General features: G+C 39.5%; 3 protein-coding genes across 8 annotated transcripts in view; all 3 read left to right on the top strand.

Annotated features, from left to right (window-relative positions):
- Positions 1-334: 334 nt before the first annotated feature.
- LOC308396229 (homeobox protein MSH-C-like) lies at positions 335-2,709 on the top strand. The gene is made up of 2 exons (XM_080881382.1): positions 335-849; positions 1,445-2,709. The coding sequence occupies exons 1-2, from the start codon at positions 429-431 to the stop codon at positions 1,855-1,857; spliced, it is 834 nt and encodes a 277-aa protein (XP_080737508.1). The 5' UTR covers positions 335-428; the 3' UTR covers positions 1,858-2,709.
- A 1,056-nt stretch (positions 2,710-3,765) lies between these two features.
- Positions 3,766-9,434, top strand: LOC308395896 (ATP synthase subunit d, mitochondrial-like). The gene is made up of 6 exons (XM_080880943.1): positions 3,766-3,868; positions 5,121-5,251; positions 6,688-6,784; positions 8,757-8,828; positions 9,099-9,161; positions 9,250-9,434. The coding sequence occupies exons 2-6, from the start codon at positions 5,130-5,132 to the stop codon at positions 9,379-9,381; spliced, it is 486 nt and encodes a 161-aa protein (XP_080737069.1). The 5' UTR covers positions 3,766-3,868; positions 5,121-5,129; the 3' UTR covers positions 9,382-9,434.
- Positions 9,435-9,977: 543 nt separating this feature from the next.
- The window catches only part of pnpla6 (patatin-like phospholipase domain containing 6), a 36,296-nt gene continuing 29,642 nt past the window's right edge, over positions 9,978-16,631 (top strand). For 4 of the 6 annotated variants that reach the window (XM_080880619.1, XM_080880620.1, XM_080880616.1 and 1 more), the window contains exon 1: positions 9,978-10,065. The gene's annotated coding sequence lies outside the window, so the exon portion shown is untranslated. The remainder of the gene's footprint in view (positions 10,066-16,631) is intronic. The other 2 variants (XM_080880617.1, XM_080880618.1) reach the window with 1 other exon arrangement.

The following is a 16,631-nucleotide window of genomic DNA, read 5'->3' as shown; positions in this document are numbered from 1 at the left end:
CAGCTTTACAGTAAGAGAGTAATTAAACTAATACTACCGATGGAAGTGCTCTGCTAAAGGATGTAAATGGTCAAGAGAGTCCTCCCCACTGGTTAATTGCACTAAAATTGGTCTAAGCTACTTTGTGAGAGCCATCAATAGTCCCGCACCGCATGGGGTCTGTATGATTAACGTCTCCTTCCTTTCAAAGCCTTCTTGATGTTCTCTTGGAAGGCTACAGGCCAATCAAAACCACACTCTGAGACGTCACGAGGCCAACTTGACGAGATGATTGGTCGAAGCAGGGAGGGGGACAGCCCCTGTCCTTTTATAGACGATCCCGTCCAGCGCGTAAAAAGCTACTGGGCACCGCTGACAGCGCAAAGACGCACATTGGACACCGTACCCCTCAGCCACGTAATTCCTCTAAACGGGCCGCACGGAGGTGCATGGCCCCATCCCCTTGTATCATGATGAATCCTGTGCAGGGGTCGCCGTCCCAAGACGCCAAACAGCTTCATCAAAAAGAGGAGACGGATACGGAGAGCGAGGAACTGCAACCCAAAGACATGACAACCGAGAAAGGATACAAACTCCAGCGGAGCAGCCTCCCGTTTAGCGTCGAGTCATTGATTTCCAAGAAGACCACCTGTCGGACTTCTTACTCGTCCTCAGATTTAGCTCTGGTCCTTCCGAAGCCCGTGGCTGGGCAAGGCGAACATCTCTCTCCAAGGACTTTTTACGCGGAGAGGAAGATATCGGCTGAGAGCTCGCAGGGTGTTTCCAGTAGCTCCAGCGAAGACAGTCCACAGTTTTGTGAGAAAGATCAGAGCACTTGGTTCCAGACGTCCTCCTTTTCTACACCTCCCCGTAAGTCCGTCCCTCCGCAGTTATCAGAAACAAAAATAAACTGCATTTATCCACCTCTCTATAGGAGCTGCATAACAAGTTTAACTGTGAGACGCCTTTTTGTTTCCTACACACGTATGATGCGTAAATACTATTTTTATTTGGTCATTTATTAGGTAAATAAATGCATAACAATGGAAATATGTTTTGCATCTGAGCTCAAGAAACACTCGCTTCTCTGCTGCACCGACCCTTTACCATTTGATGCCATATATGTCTTGTTATCTATAAAATAAATAAATAAATAAATAAATAAATAAATAAATAAATAAATAAAACAACTTTTAAACATTTAAAAAGTCATAAATGAAAGCAGAAAATCTGAGTATGTGCTCAAGCCTTTGATTCCACAAAGATGTGACAGTGTGTGATGCAGGTTATTTTGTCAACATCAATATACTGCAGTGTATTTATCAGTGTGTGTAAGCTGCGTTATGCTGGTGTTTGTATCCAGTGGCGAGGGCTCTTATGTTCACCTGCTGTGACAATCCCGCTTCAGTTAAACTCCGATTTAATCTAACCTCAGCTTTTTCTCTTTGCAATTTCTTTGTGACAGGAAGCTCAAGTCCAACTCAGTGTACTTTAAGGAAGCATAAAAACAACAGGAAACCTCGCACGCCCTTTACTACCTCCCAGCTCCTGGCGCTGGAGCGCAAGTTTCGCCAGAAGCAGTACCTCTCCATCGCAGAGCGAGCCGAGTTCTCCAACTCTCTCAACCTGACGGAGACTCAGGTCAAAATCTGGTTTCAGAACAGGAGGGCCAAAGCCAAGAGACTTCAGGAGGCCGAGCTGGAAAAGTTTAAGTTAGCCTCCAAGCCCGTCCTGCCTGCATTCGCGCTGCCTTTCCCCCTCGGAGCGCACATGAGCTCTCCATCCTGGGGCCCTTCAAACGCCTTCCCGAGACCCAGTCTGCCTGTGCCAGGACTGTTCAGTGGACCCGTCACTTATGGGATGTACTATTTGTCTTAATAATGTTCCTGTGTGTGTGCGTGTGTGCTCTTGGCCACAGCACAATTAAAAAGTTTTGGAGTTTAGACTATTTCCCCCCCAAACTCCAAAACCGAAGACAAATACGACAAGTGGCGAATACCGGTGTATAAACGTGTGCGTAATCGTTCCGAGTGCGGTCACTTGCTCTCATTTTGTGTCCACTTCTGAGAATCGTGGATTCTTGGCCTTAATTTTCTTAAGCAAAACTCCATAAGCAGATGTCATCTACTCACACAGTAGATGACATGCCTTAAATATTTCATCCCAGCCTGTCCTCCGTGCTCTCCAGTAGCAACTGGGCAATTAAATGTGTCCGGATCTAAAGGCAATAATCCTCTAAAGCTGGGGGACATTAATAAAAGCAACAGAAAAGTACTTAATTGGTGTCAGTGCCTTAGGACCCCGAAGTGTACTCTCTTTATCATCACTTGAATTCCTCATTCAAGATATGAATATTTTTTCTGTTATCGGGTAGCGTTGTCCATTTTTGCTGTGTTAATATCTGTATTATTGTCACGATTTCTATCATTCTTTTTAAAGAACGGAGACAGAATTATATTTTAGGAAAAAAATACATGTATTAGTTTTTTTAACCTTCACAACGTGGCCTTTATGGGAGTGATATTAGATTTACTTTGATGAATTTTGCTGTAAATGTAAATAAAATTTGTAGTGTTCTTAAACGTCCTGCAGTCTCGCTTAAAGGGCAGGAGAAGTGGTATTTATTGAATATCTTTGTATCTGTACTGTGTACATACATGAGTCTATCAAAATGTGCAGTAACTTGTAAAAACTGATTTTAGTAAATAAACATTATCCAAGAATTGATAAGTGCTTGACTCACTTTTTTTTTCTGTTAATATCGCCATTGACCTCTGGAGCCTCCGTGTGTTCTGCGGGTTTTTACTGTGCAGTGCAGCGGAAAAGCTTTGTTAGTTAAATGTTTTTCAAATTTTATTTAGATATTTTATTATGTGATTTATAAGTGTGCAAAACGTTTACCTGACAACCTCATCGCATTCACACGCATTTAATTATCTGATTTGGGAATGACCACATAGCTGTTTGATTTTCAGTGCAGATCCGCTTACTTTTACCACATTGTGCACCTTTCGTAATTTATAAATAAAGAGCATAGCGTATTGTTTTGTTTTCCTTATTTACATTTTAAAGCGAAAACAGTTTGGTCTGTAAATCCTAAAAAGATTACTTGAATCTCAGTTTGTCGCGATGATACAGTTTATTGGAGATAGTACACTTTTATTTTACTTTTAAATATAAAAAACACATTTTTCCCACGACCGACTCAAAGGATGTGGATTTTTAAGGATAAAGGAAACCTTTTATCTTTGCTGCGCACATCAAGTAACCAAGTGACATTCATCTGTCTAACCTACAGGTTGCACCAATTGCGCCACGTTTCTGGGAAAATCTCACATTTTTAATGATGGCTTTGGTTTTGGAATTGATGCATTTTATTGTTTCCATTTATTGCCTGGTTACACTTGTGGGACACTGGTAAACTCTTAAGGCCAATATAATTACCTGGAATATAGAGTTAATAGACACATTTCCCCCATAATTGAACCAAACCCTCAAAAGTTCCCGCTTTTCTTCAATTTTTAATTTGTTCTTGTTAATCTGCCTTCAATTAAATTAGTTAGACCCCCCTTCTTTCTTTCTTTTCTTTTCTTTTTTACAAAAAAGAAACAGAAACCAAAGGCTTAGAGTTAGTGAGATTTAGGGTTTATTTATTTAATAATTACTCACTGTTTAAGCCCACAGTTCTAGAAATTGGCTTCTAGAAGCTGGATCGCATAATTGCGAAAGTTTGCAAATGAAAAAAAGGAAAGAAAAGGAAACGCATGAAGACAGGCTGTGATTACTCAGCCTGTCCAGCAGAGGGCGGTGGCGCCGATTTGCGGCTCAAGGCGCTGATGAAGAAGGCTCTTCCGTTGGTCCGTCCTGTCACAGACAACACTGCAGCGAGGTGAGTACAGAGAAGGGGTGACTGATTGAAAGAATATCTGATAATAATTTCTTAAATAATGGTTAGTTGGGGTCATGCATGTGTCGGTGGATGGAAGATGGAAAAGTAGCCTGACCGGCCACATTCGTGTTTTGTCAAAGTCCCGGTGTCATAGACGGAGTCCTCTGACCTTGGCTAGCAAGCTAACAGAGTTAGCTACCTTTGGCCGGTTTTGAGTGTTTAAATTGAGCAAAACGTCACGGACGGTGCCACTGCAACTATCTTTAAAAAATATAAAACGCGCTACGAATAACTTGGGTGTATTTCATCAAGACACAACAATTATTTAGCTTCAACAGGCTTCATATTGTCTGACCGTGACCCAGAGGACCAGGAGAAACTCTGGACCTCTGGGTCCAGCGAAATGAGGACATTGAGTTGAAGTATTTTATTCATATCTCGGCGTACAGCAAAATATCTCTCCACTCTCAATAACTTGAAAGTGAACATGTAATATATATTTACTGTCTGAAAGTTATTTCATTTAACAATGTAAGGTACTCCTCATCTGTCAGTTTTATGTAAACGCAAATGTCTTTCCAAATGCTGCAATCACTAGACACTCAATTTTATATTTTATATATTCAATTCAATCGGGTTTTATACACTGAATGCCACGCACAGTATGCAAGCATAAATTAAGGAAACATGAAAATAACTGTATACCCGTTCGTTCCTTAATGATATACATTCATTCTTTATTTATTGAGTGAGGAATATGCCTTTCATTTGTCCTTATGTTTAACCTACGTTATGCAAATGCATTTGAAATGTATATTAAAATTTTAGGCTTACATATTTAAGTTTATTCTGATTTTAGTCTAAGGAATTGGTGAATCTTAAATACCTGGGGTCAACCAACCAAAGCAACAGACAGTGTACAAGAGAGGCGAAGAAGTGTGCAGGGTTGGTGGTAATGTTTGACAGAAGGATGGCAGCAGGAGTGAAAGGCAAGGTTCTCAGATGATTTTTCTGTATGATGCTTGTGTAAGTTTTGAAATCCAGTTGTAAAATAAAAGTAGTCTTCTCATTGTGGTGCCTCAAACCAGGTATCCTCCTCATCAACAGACGATTTTCCTGTTTTCTGTTTGTTTCTCAACAAACAAACTAATTATTGACCAAAACACATGTTGACAAGATTTGTCTAGATGATTGTTGACATTTTAATTCAATACTTAAAATAAATAAAAACATGTGTCCTTTCTGTTTTCAGACAGTCGAGATGGCAGGCCGTCGTGTAGCCCTGAAGGCCATTGACTGGGTGGCATTTGCCGAGCGAGTTCCACCCAACCAGCGTGGCATGTTCAATGCACTGAAGACTCGCAGTGATGGCATCTCTGCCAAGTATGATATACACCTCTCACTATGTTATACATCATCATCTCCAATGTGTGGAAATTAGGCTCCAGCTATCAATCGACTAATCTGTCGATTACCCAATCAAGTAAACTCTCAATAATCAGATTAAGTTAACAGGTCATCTGTTTGTTTTAATTCAACTTCTGGAGGATTACTGCAGATTTCTCCCAGTGTAAAACAAACGTCTGTGGATTGAGCAGCCGCAAACTTGGCTTTTCTTAACATCAGAGTTTGTTGATCACATGCTTTGATGAAGTACTCCTGCTAGGTTTTCCCAGTAAAAGATTTAAGGGTGAACACAGGAACTGTGCAGATCTTTTGGATGTTAGAAAACATGTTTTCTTTCACTAAACCTGAGCTCACCATAATGGTAACGGCTCCGCCTCTTAGCTGTGCGTAAACACTCTGGCTCCACCTTAAGCTGGGCCAGCATCATCATCACTGCTGCCATTGTGTTATCAGTGTTTTTGTTTAAAACTGGAGGCTACCTGGGCTTAATGTTGACAAACCTTTTTATTCACATGCAGCTTCTGAATATGTTTTTAGTGGCAAATATGCATCACTTTTTCATGGCGACGGTAGCACGCTACAGAGTGTTAAACGAAGCATCGAATGTTTGTCGAGAATTTTTTATAATCGAATCAATCAATCGCTGCAGCTTTAGTAGAAAGAAGATGTTTTCTGCTTTCAAGAGAACACAGCAAATAGTGCAAATGGTAGATATTTATCTTAATTATTGCTGCTTGAACGGCTCATCTTGTACACATTGTACGCTACTGATGCTGGAAGTATCAGTAGTACAAAACAACTGACTGTAGTACACTGGGATGTGTTATTTAAACTGCAATGTTTCCTGCATAATTCCATTCTATTTGTGGTTGTAGAGAGAGCCGTGTTTGTGGGAGACTTAAGGAGTTGGAATGTGTTGGAACAAGAAACTCTTTTTAAGACATGGCTTAATGACATGGAGAGCAGCGATAACAGTGACTGGGTCACCCAGCCAGTAGAAAACAGATTGATCAAGTTGACATGTCATCTTGTATAACCTGCAGACTAAGGCCTGGGTGAATAATTTCATTTTAATCTCAGTTATTATTTTGGTTTCCAGTGATTATAAAAAACATCAGAGAAAAAAAAGCATCACCTTAGTAACTGCATGACATCAATTTAATGAATAAATTTATGTTAGAGATTTAATAGAAAATTAAGCGGCTGTCTCATTATTCTTTGCAGACTTTAATTTATACCATCATTATAATAATTAAAGTGGGCGGTTGCATTAATTTGTCTCCTAGAAGCATCATCACTGAATTTTGCATTTGTATCAACTTGTGAACAGTTCTGTTGTCCATTTTATTTGCTCTTTGCACCTTAAATATCATCTACTTGGGTTTCTCTTTTGCTCTTCTCCTCCCTACCAGGCTAGCCTCCTTGCCAGAAAAGCCTGTGGCTATTGACTGGAGCTTCTACAGGAGTGCAGTGGCCAAAGCCGGGATGGTTGATGAGTTTGAGAAAAAGGTGAGCTTTTCTCAGCAGGTTATTAGTCAATATTAAAGCACCAAATAGAGCGTGTGTAGAATGCCATTTTTAAAAAGTTGTTTGTGGCATTTTTAATGTTGTGTCTAGCTGCTCTGAAAATTTTTCACATAATTAAAATTGTGTTTTCATTTTATGAAAGATTGTCCTGTAATGCCCCATTGTAGTGGCTGTAAAATCAAATCAGTTTTCACATAACTACATGAATCCCTGTGAAAAATTAAGTACACCCTTACATCTTCCATTGAAAATAAGAGGGTAAGTGGCAGTCAGGTGCTGCTAATTCAAGATTTGCTTTCACTTAGCAGTACCTCAAAGACGCAATGCAGAACAAAATTACGTTGCACAAGATCACATAAAGACATAAAAAACATCAGTACAAAGATTAAAAAGAGTCAAGTATAATAAATAAATGAATATAAAGCCAGTGGTACATATTTAAAAACAATAATAAAATAAATATTCAATTATTGCACAGGAGAAATTTTGATTGCACTGAAAATATTTTGTTGACAGATTTATAGAGTATAATCAAATGCGCTTGATTAACCAATCAAATAACAAGTGTGACCACCTCGATTGAGATTTCTCATACATCATGCACAGTCATTTTCCCGGTGACAGCCATCAACTTCCAGCAACCACTTATTCCTGGTAGGGCACTGGTGCTTGCCAAATGGTTAGCAGACCAGTCTTTAGATCTGTGTGATTGGAGCCTTATTTACTTGACTCTGCATTGTCACAAGTTAAGTCACATGGTTGGTGGCCACATATCTTCAAAACCCCAATTAAAGCAGAAGTTTTAACAGTTTTAAAACTTCAGTGTCATATTAACACAATCCTACTATCTTCACAGGAGTGGACCAGCAAATTCACTCTATGTTCAGAGCGTGCAGTGCTTAGAGAAACTGCAAAAAACCCAACAGCTACATGTCAGACTCTACATGCCTCAGTAGCATGTTTACATGTTAAAGTTCATGACAGTACAGTTAGAAAAAGACCAAAAAACTATGGTTTATTTGGAAAGGCTGCCAGGAGAAAAACTCTTCTCTCTAAAAAGAACAGTTCAGTTTGGAAAGTTGCATCGTAACATACCACATGACTCCTGTCCTTTTATACAGAGGAAACCAAAGTGGAGATGTTTGGCCATAATTTACAGTTTCACATTTACCAAAAACAAAACACAGCATATCAACACAAATGCCTCATACCAACTGTGGAGGGCTAATGATATGGACTTGCTTTGGTGCCACAGGATCGGAATGTCTTACAGTCACTGAGTGTTTACCAAAGTATTCTGGAGTCAAACGTGAGGCCATCTGAAAAAAAAAAATCCAGGCTTTGGAGTGACCCAGTCTAAGTACAGACCTCAAAATGATCAAAATGCTGTCAGTGGGACATTAAGAGAATTATGCATTAACAAATGTAAAATGATTACTTCACCTTATTACTAATAAGGTGGCTCTACAGGCTATTCAATCAATAGTGTACTTAGTTTTTCACAGCATAGATTATTTTGAAAACCTTCTTTTACATATAACAGTGAGTTAACAGATCACGAAAACGAGTCAGGACCCACTACTTTTAGAAAGTGTTTTGTTTTGTTTTTTTCTCCAAAGCTCATGTTCCTTGTTTGCAGCACAATCCACTCAAAACCGGTCTCAAAAACAAGCGTGTTGCAGGCACAAAATAATCCTGCAATTGAAATACCTTAGATTCCAAGTTGTATTGCCTATAATTAAAAAATAAAAATAAAAATTAGCACATGCTTTGCCATAACATGGGGCTCCCAACTCCCAGTTTTTTACCATGGGAGGAAGCATTAATGCTTTATCCATTTTTATGTGTAGTCTGACAGTCTCAGACTAGCTTTGAGTGGGACACAAAAAGTAGAGCTTAAATTCCCTGTGTTATTAAATTCTATCTTTTACTTTTTTATTCTTCCTTCACACAGTTTAAAGCACTGCAGATTCCTGAGCCCACTGACACACAGACAAGCACCATCAATGCGCAGGAGGCTGAGGCTGTAAGTGGCGAGATCAAACAAATTAATGTATTTGCATGTTTAGCTTAAAAGTAAGAACATTTTTATCTGGAAACTGTAATGATGAAAGAAGAATTGGCAGCCATACCATGTGTACATATTTTAATAATAAGAATTGTAAATGTGCAAAGAATTTTCCAAAGGTCACAAAATTGTTTAAACACAAATTGACATTTAAAACAGAGGGAGCTGCATCCCAAATCTCTTCTTCTTTTTGCTCTTTCAAATTCATAATTCACTCTTCTCCAACAGAACAAAAGTGCACAAGCCTACATTGAAGGATCCAAGGCCCGCATTGCTCAGTATGAAGAAGAGGTGAGACAGTAGTTGGCTTATTTGCTCAAATGCACCATGAGTGTGTTATGGTGTTTAAAAACTTCTTTTCTGCTTTGTGTGTTTTCAGCTGGCTAAATTTAAGAACATGATCCCCTTCGATCAGATGACCATCGAGGACCTCAACAGCGTCTTCCCCGAGACAAAGTTGGACAAGGTCAAACACCCATACTGGCCCCATAAGCCCATTGCAGAGCTGTAACTTCATTACTTGACACTGACCTCACAATAAAGATTATGTATTCTAAGGGCGAACCTTTGTTGTCTTCATTGTTTTATTAGTGTGTGGAAAAAAAGATGTCTATTTTAGTTGTCTCTCTTAAAGTAGCACTTTGTTACACTTCCCACGAGAGGGCAACGTTGCTTCAGTTTTATTTGCAGTAAAAGGTATTGGGTGAAAATAACGGCCGTCTTGTTTCGACAAGGTACTATATTTTAATGTCAAGACAGAGCGATTTCCCGAAAATAACATATAGCTAATGACAGATTTAAACGTAACGGAAGTGACGGACATGTGAGGAACTAATTGAGGTTTGATTGTTTTATTAACACTTTTATCATTCTTAAAGGTGTAGCAGTATCCCGCGGCAAAGGCGAGTGATGGTTGTCTTATTGTCAATCATTCCAAATATTATCCAATCACGGGTCGTCTGGTTAGTTATTCTAAATTCTCATTGGACACAGATTCTTTTATTTACATAAATGTGGGCGGGAGATCTGGGCCAGCGCCCAGTCTTGTATTTTAATTGGGCCGACTTGACAACATCGTCAATGTTGATTGGACGGAGGTCTAGCGGACTTAGACGAGGAGGGGCTACATTGAAGATGATTTCCGTTGTGTTTCACTTGACTGTACGTGACGATTGACCGGAGTGTATCAGCTTAGGTAAATCCTTCTATACATATATTATTTAAAGAGATGAGTTTGGTATATGTTTTAGTAGACGACTGTATAATTTTACGAGGCTTTTACTTAATGATAGTAGTGAAAACCGGAGATAGCTCTTCAACTGTGTCACTAATATTAATATTATAGCTCTGTCACATTGCTCTTTTGGAGGTCAGAAAAAGACGAACTGTAAACCCAAGCCCGTTATCGTATTTACGATGGTTAGAAGTTCTTGCACCCCCAAGTCATTAATGATGGCCGGAGAAAACCGGTAACGACAGCTAGCTAACATCCCGTGACAATAATCTGTCAGGTGCCCTCTGCCTTGAAGGTAGCAAAGATTTTTCTACTTCCAGCTTATCGGCTGTGTCCTAATACTAATACTAATAATAAGCGGTTCTCCGAGTTGAAAGAACTAAACGAGGCCTAACTATAATCTAATCTATGTAGCCACTGTCGTCTTCGGGATTGGTTTCATGTGAGTGTTTGCTAGCTAACGGTACACTACTGCGACAAAATAAAAAATAAAAACACCATCTGCTGGTGTGTACTAGCTACCTAAATGTCGTAAAGCTTACTGTAAAAACTCCACTTTTTTCTAATGTACTGAAGGTGAATCCTCACCACCAGGGTCTGTTTACAACGCAACCAAATAACCAGAGTCAGCAAACCAGCGCCGCTTCGGGCGTAAATTATGGAGAGCAGTTTTAGCTGGATGGAAACACGAGCTAATGTCATCCTCACACAGTGGGCAGTGATGTAGTCAGAAGACGCCCCCTGAAGAGCAGGAGTGTAATTTAATATGATATTTATGTTTACAGGCTCTGGACAGAGCACAATAAGGCTAATGTGAACATAAATCCGTGCAGCTAATGAACAGTTTTTGAACAAAATTCACAGTCACGTGTAGCTTTCCTGCACCTGGTTGGCATGTCCACAATTTAACAGAACACTTCCTAAATATATTAAACTGTATATTTTGTGCGAGAAGGGCTTTAATACTCAAATACAGGCAAAACACTGGACAGATCGGTACAATATAACTAGCTGGTCACTGCTTTGCTGCAGTTTGCATGTGTCAGGGCTCTATGCTGCCTGTATTTTATTTAAAAAAAAAAAAAAATCCCAGTTTGGGCTGAAAGTAACAACAAAAGAACTGTTTTGTTTCCCTTTACCTGTCTTAAATACACCATTTAACCATTAAGATACAGAGTGATAGTTCAGTCCACTTTGGAATCTTTTTTTTTTATCTGTCAGAGTTTCCAACCATACACATCACAAGACCTTGAAAGCCCAAACTGTTGTTATTGTTACCATGAATCTCATGGTATAGTCGGTACTCTGTTAACAGTCAGTCCAGGTCAGATCGTGTATAGTGGGTTAAACACTGGCTTCATTGTTCCTAGAGAACAATAGGAGTAGGGCTGCATGGAGAGGGGCACTGCTTGGAGGCTAGAGGGTGAATACTATCTCCTTTGGGTCTATCATCCTGTACTCTTCTTAAAGGTGCTATTGCCACACTTTAAAACTATGCTGAGTGAAGTGTCAAGTGTAACTCTAAGTTTCAGTTTTTATTTTGTCTGGATTTACGCAAGGTTTGATACACTGGCTGCTTCAACAGAGGCAGAAAAAAGATTTTGCAACACATGGGACTACTTTATCAGTCCATTCTTAGCTCGCCTATTTGTCCATTCTTAAATTAGGCCAGGTTACCATGGCATCCTTTGTTGTGTTCCTCCAGTTCTTGAGTAGTTGTTTTCAGTATGGAGGGCACGTGGGGGTGTGCTTGGTCTGCAGCAAGGTTTCGGTGGCTGGTATATGTAAAAGTAACATCCAGATAAATGCCAGGATCCAAGATTTGTGCCTTTTGGTAGGAAATGCTAAAGATGTTCCTATGCGGTGTTGTAGCTCTGTGGGTCCTTTGCAGCAGCATGCTGTTCTGTGGTTTTATTTATGATGCACAGGGTTACTTCATGTAACACAACACTCCACTCTGTTTTTCACAGATTGAATTTCATCCATGCATCAGTCCAGCCTCTCTATCTCTCTCCGAGTCACCAATCGCACAGGAGAAAGCTGCTGCTGATTGCAGTTTATGTTGTATACTAGAGCTGGGCGATAGAACGATAACGATATGTATCGCGATATAACTTTTACTCGATAGAGAAATTAAACTATCGCGATAGACTTCACCGCTCTTGTCCTCTTGAAAAAAAAGGTCAGCCAATCCAAATTAAGTAGCGCAGAGCCGAACCAATCACAGCCGCAGCGTCAAGTCGCGTGACTTGTTATGTACAGCACAAGTGCCAAGCCGCACGTGTGTTTGTTTGGGAAGCAGCCAGCGGGTAATGGAGCCAGCGCGTAATGGAGGAAATGAGTGTGCCGACTAGAAAAATCAACCGAGCGTGACCGAAGAGAAAACAGATGATGGTTCCAACGCCGGAGAGATTGTCGAACAGAAGAGCCATAGAAGTTCCGTAGTGTGAAGGTATTTCGGCTATTTCAAGTCTGACAAAAAACAGAGTAGCGTGCACTGTAAATTGTGCCGAAAGCAAGTCTGGAAATACAATAAACTGGTGCATACGTCACACTGTGCGCCACGTTATTGTTTCGGTGAAATGAATTTCTACAATACTGTTACTGTTAATTCTACTCTCTGCAGTGTTTAAATGCTTACATATACACACAGTTAGTCCCTCCACACATACGACTCGGTTCTGCTTCTATGCCCCAGCTTTTACTTTTTCCCACCGAGGCTTCTAGACTTCTGATTGGCCAACATTTCTGCACGGTTAGGAATCTAGCGCCACCTGCTGCTTTGGCATGTTCATAGCAGCGTTTTCCTTCATTTCTGCCTTTATGTGTGGACGGGATTATTTTTTAAAACGAAAACGGAAAATCTCAGTTTTCAAAAATACCCGTGTACGCGTGGACGTAGCCTCAGTCTCTGACTGGAAGCGCTAATTCGTCATTCGACTTTTGTCAGACTAAAGTAACTGTTAAAACTGTTTGAAAAGCTAAGCTATACAACAAGGAGAGATTGAGAATTTCCTTTTAGTTCTCAGTTTATTTGATATTGACAAAAGTTAGTCAGTTTTGTCTGTTCTTCTGTAAAACAAACTAAGATTTATTTTTAGAATTAATATTTTGTTTCTAAGTGGAATTGACAATTTAGTAGTCTGTTTCGTTTGTTCCATTTTGAAACTTAAACGCTTTAGTGACTGCCTTTTGTGTAGTTTGTAATATTTGCCTTTATTTATCTGAAAAAGTCTCATGTTCCTTAAGTACATCTACCCTGTTGAACTTATTATGGGAAATAAATATTTAAATAAAAACAAGCTGCTGATTATTTCACATTTTACTTGTGAGCAACGGCACATTTAAATCTTACAAATATAGTTATTTGGCTTATATCGTGATAGATATCTGAAATGAAAAAAACATATCGTGATATGAAAAAATCTCGTATCGCCCAGCTCTATTGTATACATCCTGTCTAAACATTTAGGCAATTGGTGGTAACATCGAGACATGCTGTATGTTGCACAAATTTTAACAGTCAGTATTTGTAGAAAAATATAATCCAAACTCAGTTTAAAGGTGTGTTGAGTAGGGATGGGTATCGTTTAGGTTTTATCCGATACCAGTACCAAACCGGTACTTTTGAAACGGTGCCGGTGCTTAAACAGTGCTCGAACCGGTGCTTAAAGAATGGAGAACACACACTTTGTCCAAAAACCTCTCATTTTTAGCTGTTTTTTTTTTGTAAAAAGATAACAATGTTTTAGCCTTTTCTGCAGGTATAGGGGATATATGGTATCACTCTTGGCTGGAAGCAGTGCTTAATCAATGGAAAAAACACCAATTTTGTCTAAAAACCTCTCATGTTTAGCTGTTTCCCACTTTTTCTTTGGTCATTTTAGCCTTTTTGGCCAGGGTGAAGGGAGTATCTGCCATCAAACAAGAAGACAACCGCATGTAACTACGACAGTGTTTGCTAGTTCACCTTACGTGCATTAATGTAATAACGTGGTTAGCCTACTCAACGTAAATTACACACGAACAACATTAAGCTACTCACGCAGAGAAGAACGGCTGCTGCTGCCATCATCATCCTCATCATTTCTGCTACACTGGCAGGGCTAGGGGCCAGGACTCTCCTCTTCGGGTTCTTGGGGGATGTTGCTAACTCTGGGTCCGATAACAGGCACCACACCCGCAGTAGATGTGCTCGGTGTGTGAGGTCTCGCAGCAAGCTATGAAATACTGTGCATTTCTCGGCTTTTAAAAAAACGCTATGCGTCGCCAGGTGTTTCATCAGATTCCAGGAGTTACCTCCTTTGGACAGTATCACCTTAAAGCACTTGTTGCAGGCTGATGAGTTTGCATCTTTTGCTGTGAAGTACAGCCAGACTTTTTATTCTGTAGCTTTGCTCTAAAAGAACGTATGTACCTGGGCCCGCCTTCTGTCCTCGGAAAGGTAAAATGAATGGCTAGAATCCAAAGTGTATGAGGTCTCAGGAAAGAAAAGCACCGAAATAAAGCACTGAAATGTGCGCTGCTTTTCAGTCTGGTTACTACCGTTTATGTCAGAACCGGTGCCATCCCTAGTGTTGAGTGTCTAATTTATTTTTTCAAGTAGGAATCCAAAACAAACACACACAAAAAACAGTCATTCTCAGTTAGGATGATTTACTAATGCTAGTGTTTCAATATAAACAAAATTTGTTGCAGCTCTTTATTATTATGGAAAATGATAAAAGGCTTTGGTATTTCAAAATTGTTTTTATAGTCCTGAATAATTCACATTAAAAATTATCAATATATTTTATAATTTGTTAAGATATAAAGATATTTTCTTTTTCGTTTATCAAAACTTCCAGTAACTTCCACTGTCCAATACCAAAAGATTTTATAAAACAGAAAAAAGGGTCAGCATTGTTATTGTAATGTCTTTTCTTAGCCATAAGATGCTTGCTTCTTTATAGGCATCTTCCTCTTTGTGCAGCAGCCTAATCTGTATACCCTTAGCAAACATAGAATCTGCTTGTTTAACCTCCAGCATCACTTTCTGCTCGAGGCTTTAGAGTTAGTGGGTAATTGGTTGTCCTCTATGGAACGCCAGGACTGCCATAATGAATTAATTAAATACACCATTAAATAATTAATTAAATGTGGCAATAATTAATTAAAATTGGAATTAATTAATTAAATAAATAGTTATGACACATGTAATTAATTAATTATTGACACATTTAATTAATTATTTATGTATTTCACATTTTAATTAATTATTGACACATGTAATTAATTAATTATTGACACATTTAATTAATTATTTATGTATTTCACATTTTAATTAATTATTGACACATTTAATTAATTATTGACACATTTAATTAATTATTTAATGATATATTTATTTATTTCATTTTGGCAGTCCTGACGCCTGGCTCTCGTCATGAAATAATTTTATCTGTCAGCCTCACCCATCAAACTCAGGGGGCGGGGTTAACGCTGCCCATGCAGCTTCTCTAACATTTGATTGGTTGCCGTGCAAAGTAAGTCAAAACAGGTCGATCCTAGAAAATCGATTGCTTGTGTAGACTTGGGGCAGCCAGTTATCCCAGAATGCAGATCAAATCACAGGCAGCAATGGTGGTGGTGTAGTTTTAAAATACCCCGTTTTTCTGTCACCAGCTACACTTTTAACAGTGTTTTAGCCGCGAATGTCGCGACGTATGTCTGGTCAGGTTGTCAACATAGAACATGTTTGCAAAAGTGCTCAGATGTTTTCAGAGATTTCACTAGCTCTGCTAACAGTTAGCATGCAGAGTGCACCGAGGGGGTTACGTTAACCGGTTTGTTTACATATTCCACTCTCCGTGTTCCACATGTTGCATTCGCAGATTCTCATTTTCACCGAACGATCGTCTCTTTCCGCCTGGTCTTGTGTCTCTGTGCTTCTGTAACATAAAGAACGAGCTGACATTTTTCTCACGAAACCAGCGATCAGCTCAACAGACCCTCAGTTTACCTGCATGCATCCTCCTCCTCATCTGTCAGCTGTTTAACACCTGCTGCTAATTCAAGAAACACGCCTAGTTACCTGGTGATAGTCACAGTTTAACTGGGCAGCCGGTGCTCGATATAACGCAATGTCAGCGCATTTTTCTGCACAAGATAAGTAAATATAGTGTTTTCCCCGAGCGCAGAGCTGCTGGAGCTCGTTTCCTTACAGAGCACTTTATAGGCGAACAGCTTTATCAGCGGCTGATGTCCAATCACCGGCACACAGCTTTCAAACCTCAGCTGAGTTTTAGCTCTCAGTGGTTAAACGCTGGACTTCATTCACTCAGGTTCTGTCTGTCGGGTCACGTTTACTTCGCTGTTTTATTTACAACTGAGCAAATCGGTTTGGCTGAGGTTAAAGTTACGTTTCATAACTGCATAGTTTCACAGACGTTTAATGGTTCACTGGCACATGTGTTGGACTGAACTATCATCTAAATATCATCTGTTTTTTAATAGTTATTCAACTGTATTCTAAGCACCAGCTGTCT

The sequence above is a fragment of the Rhamphochromis sp. 'chilingali' genome, assembly GCF_963969265.1.
Source record: "Rhamphochromis sp. 'chilingali' genome assembly, chromosome: 4".
NCBI lineage: Eukaryota > Metazoa > Chordata > Actinopteri > Cichliformes > Cichlidae > Rhamphochromis > Rhamphochromis sp. 'chilingali'.
This window is presented reverse-complemented; position numbering and strand designations above follow the sequence as displayed.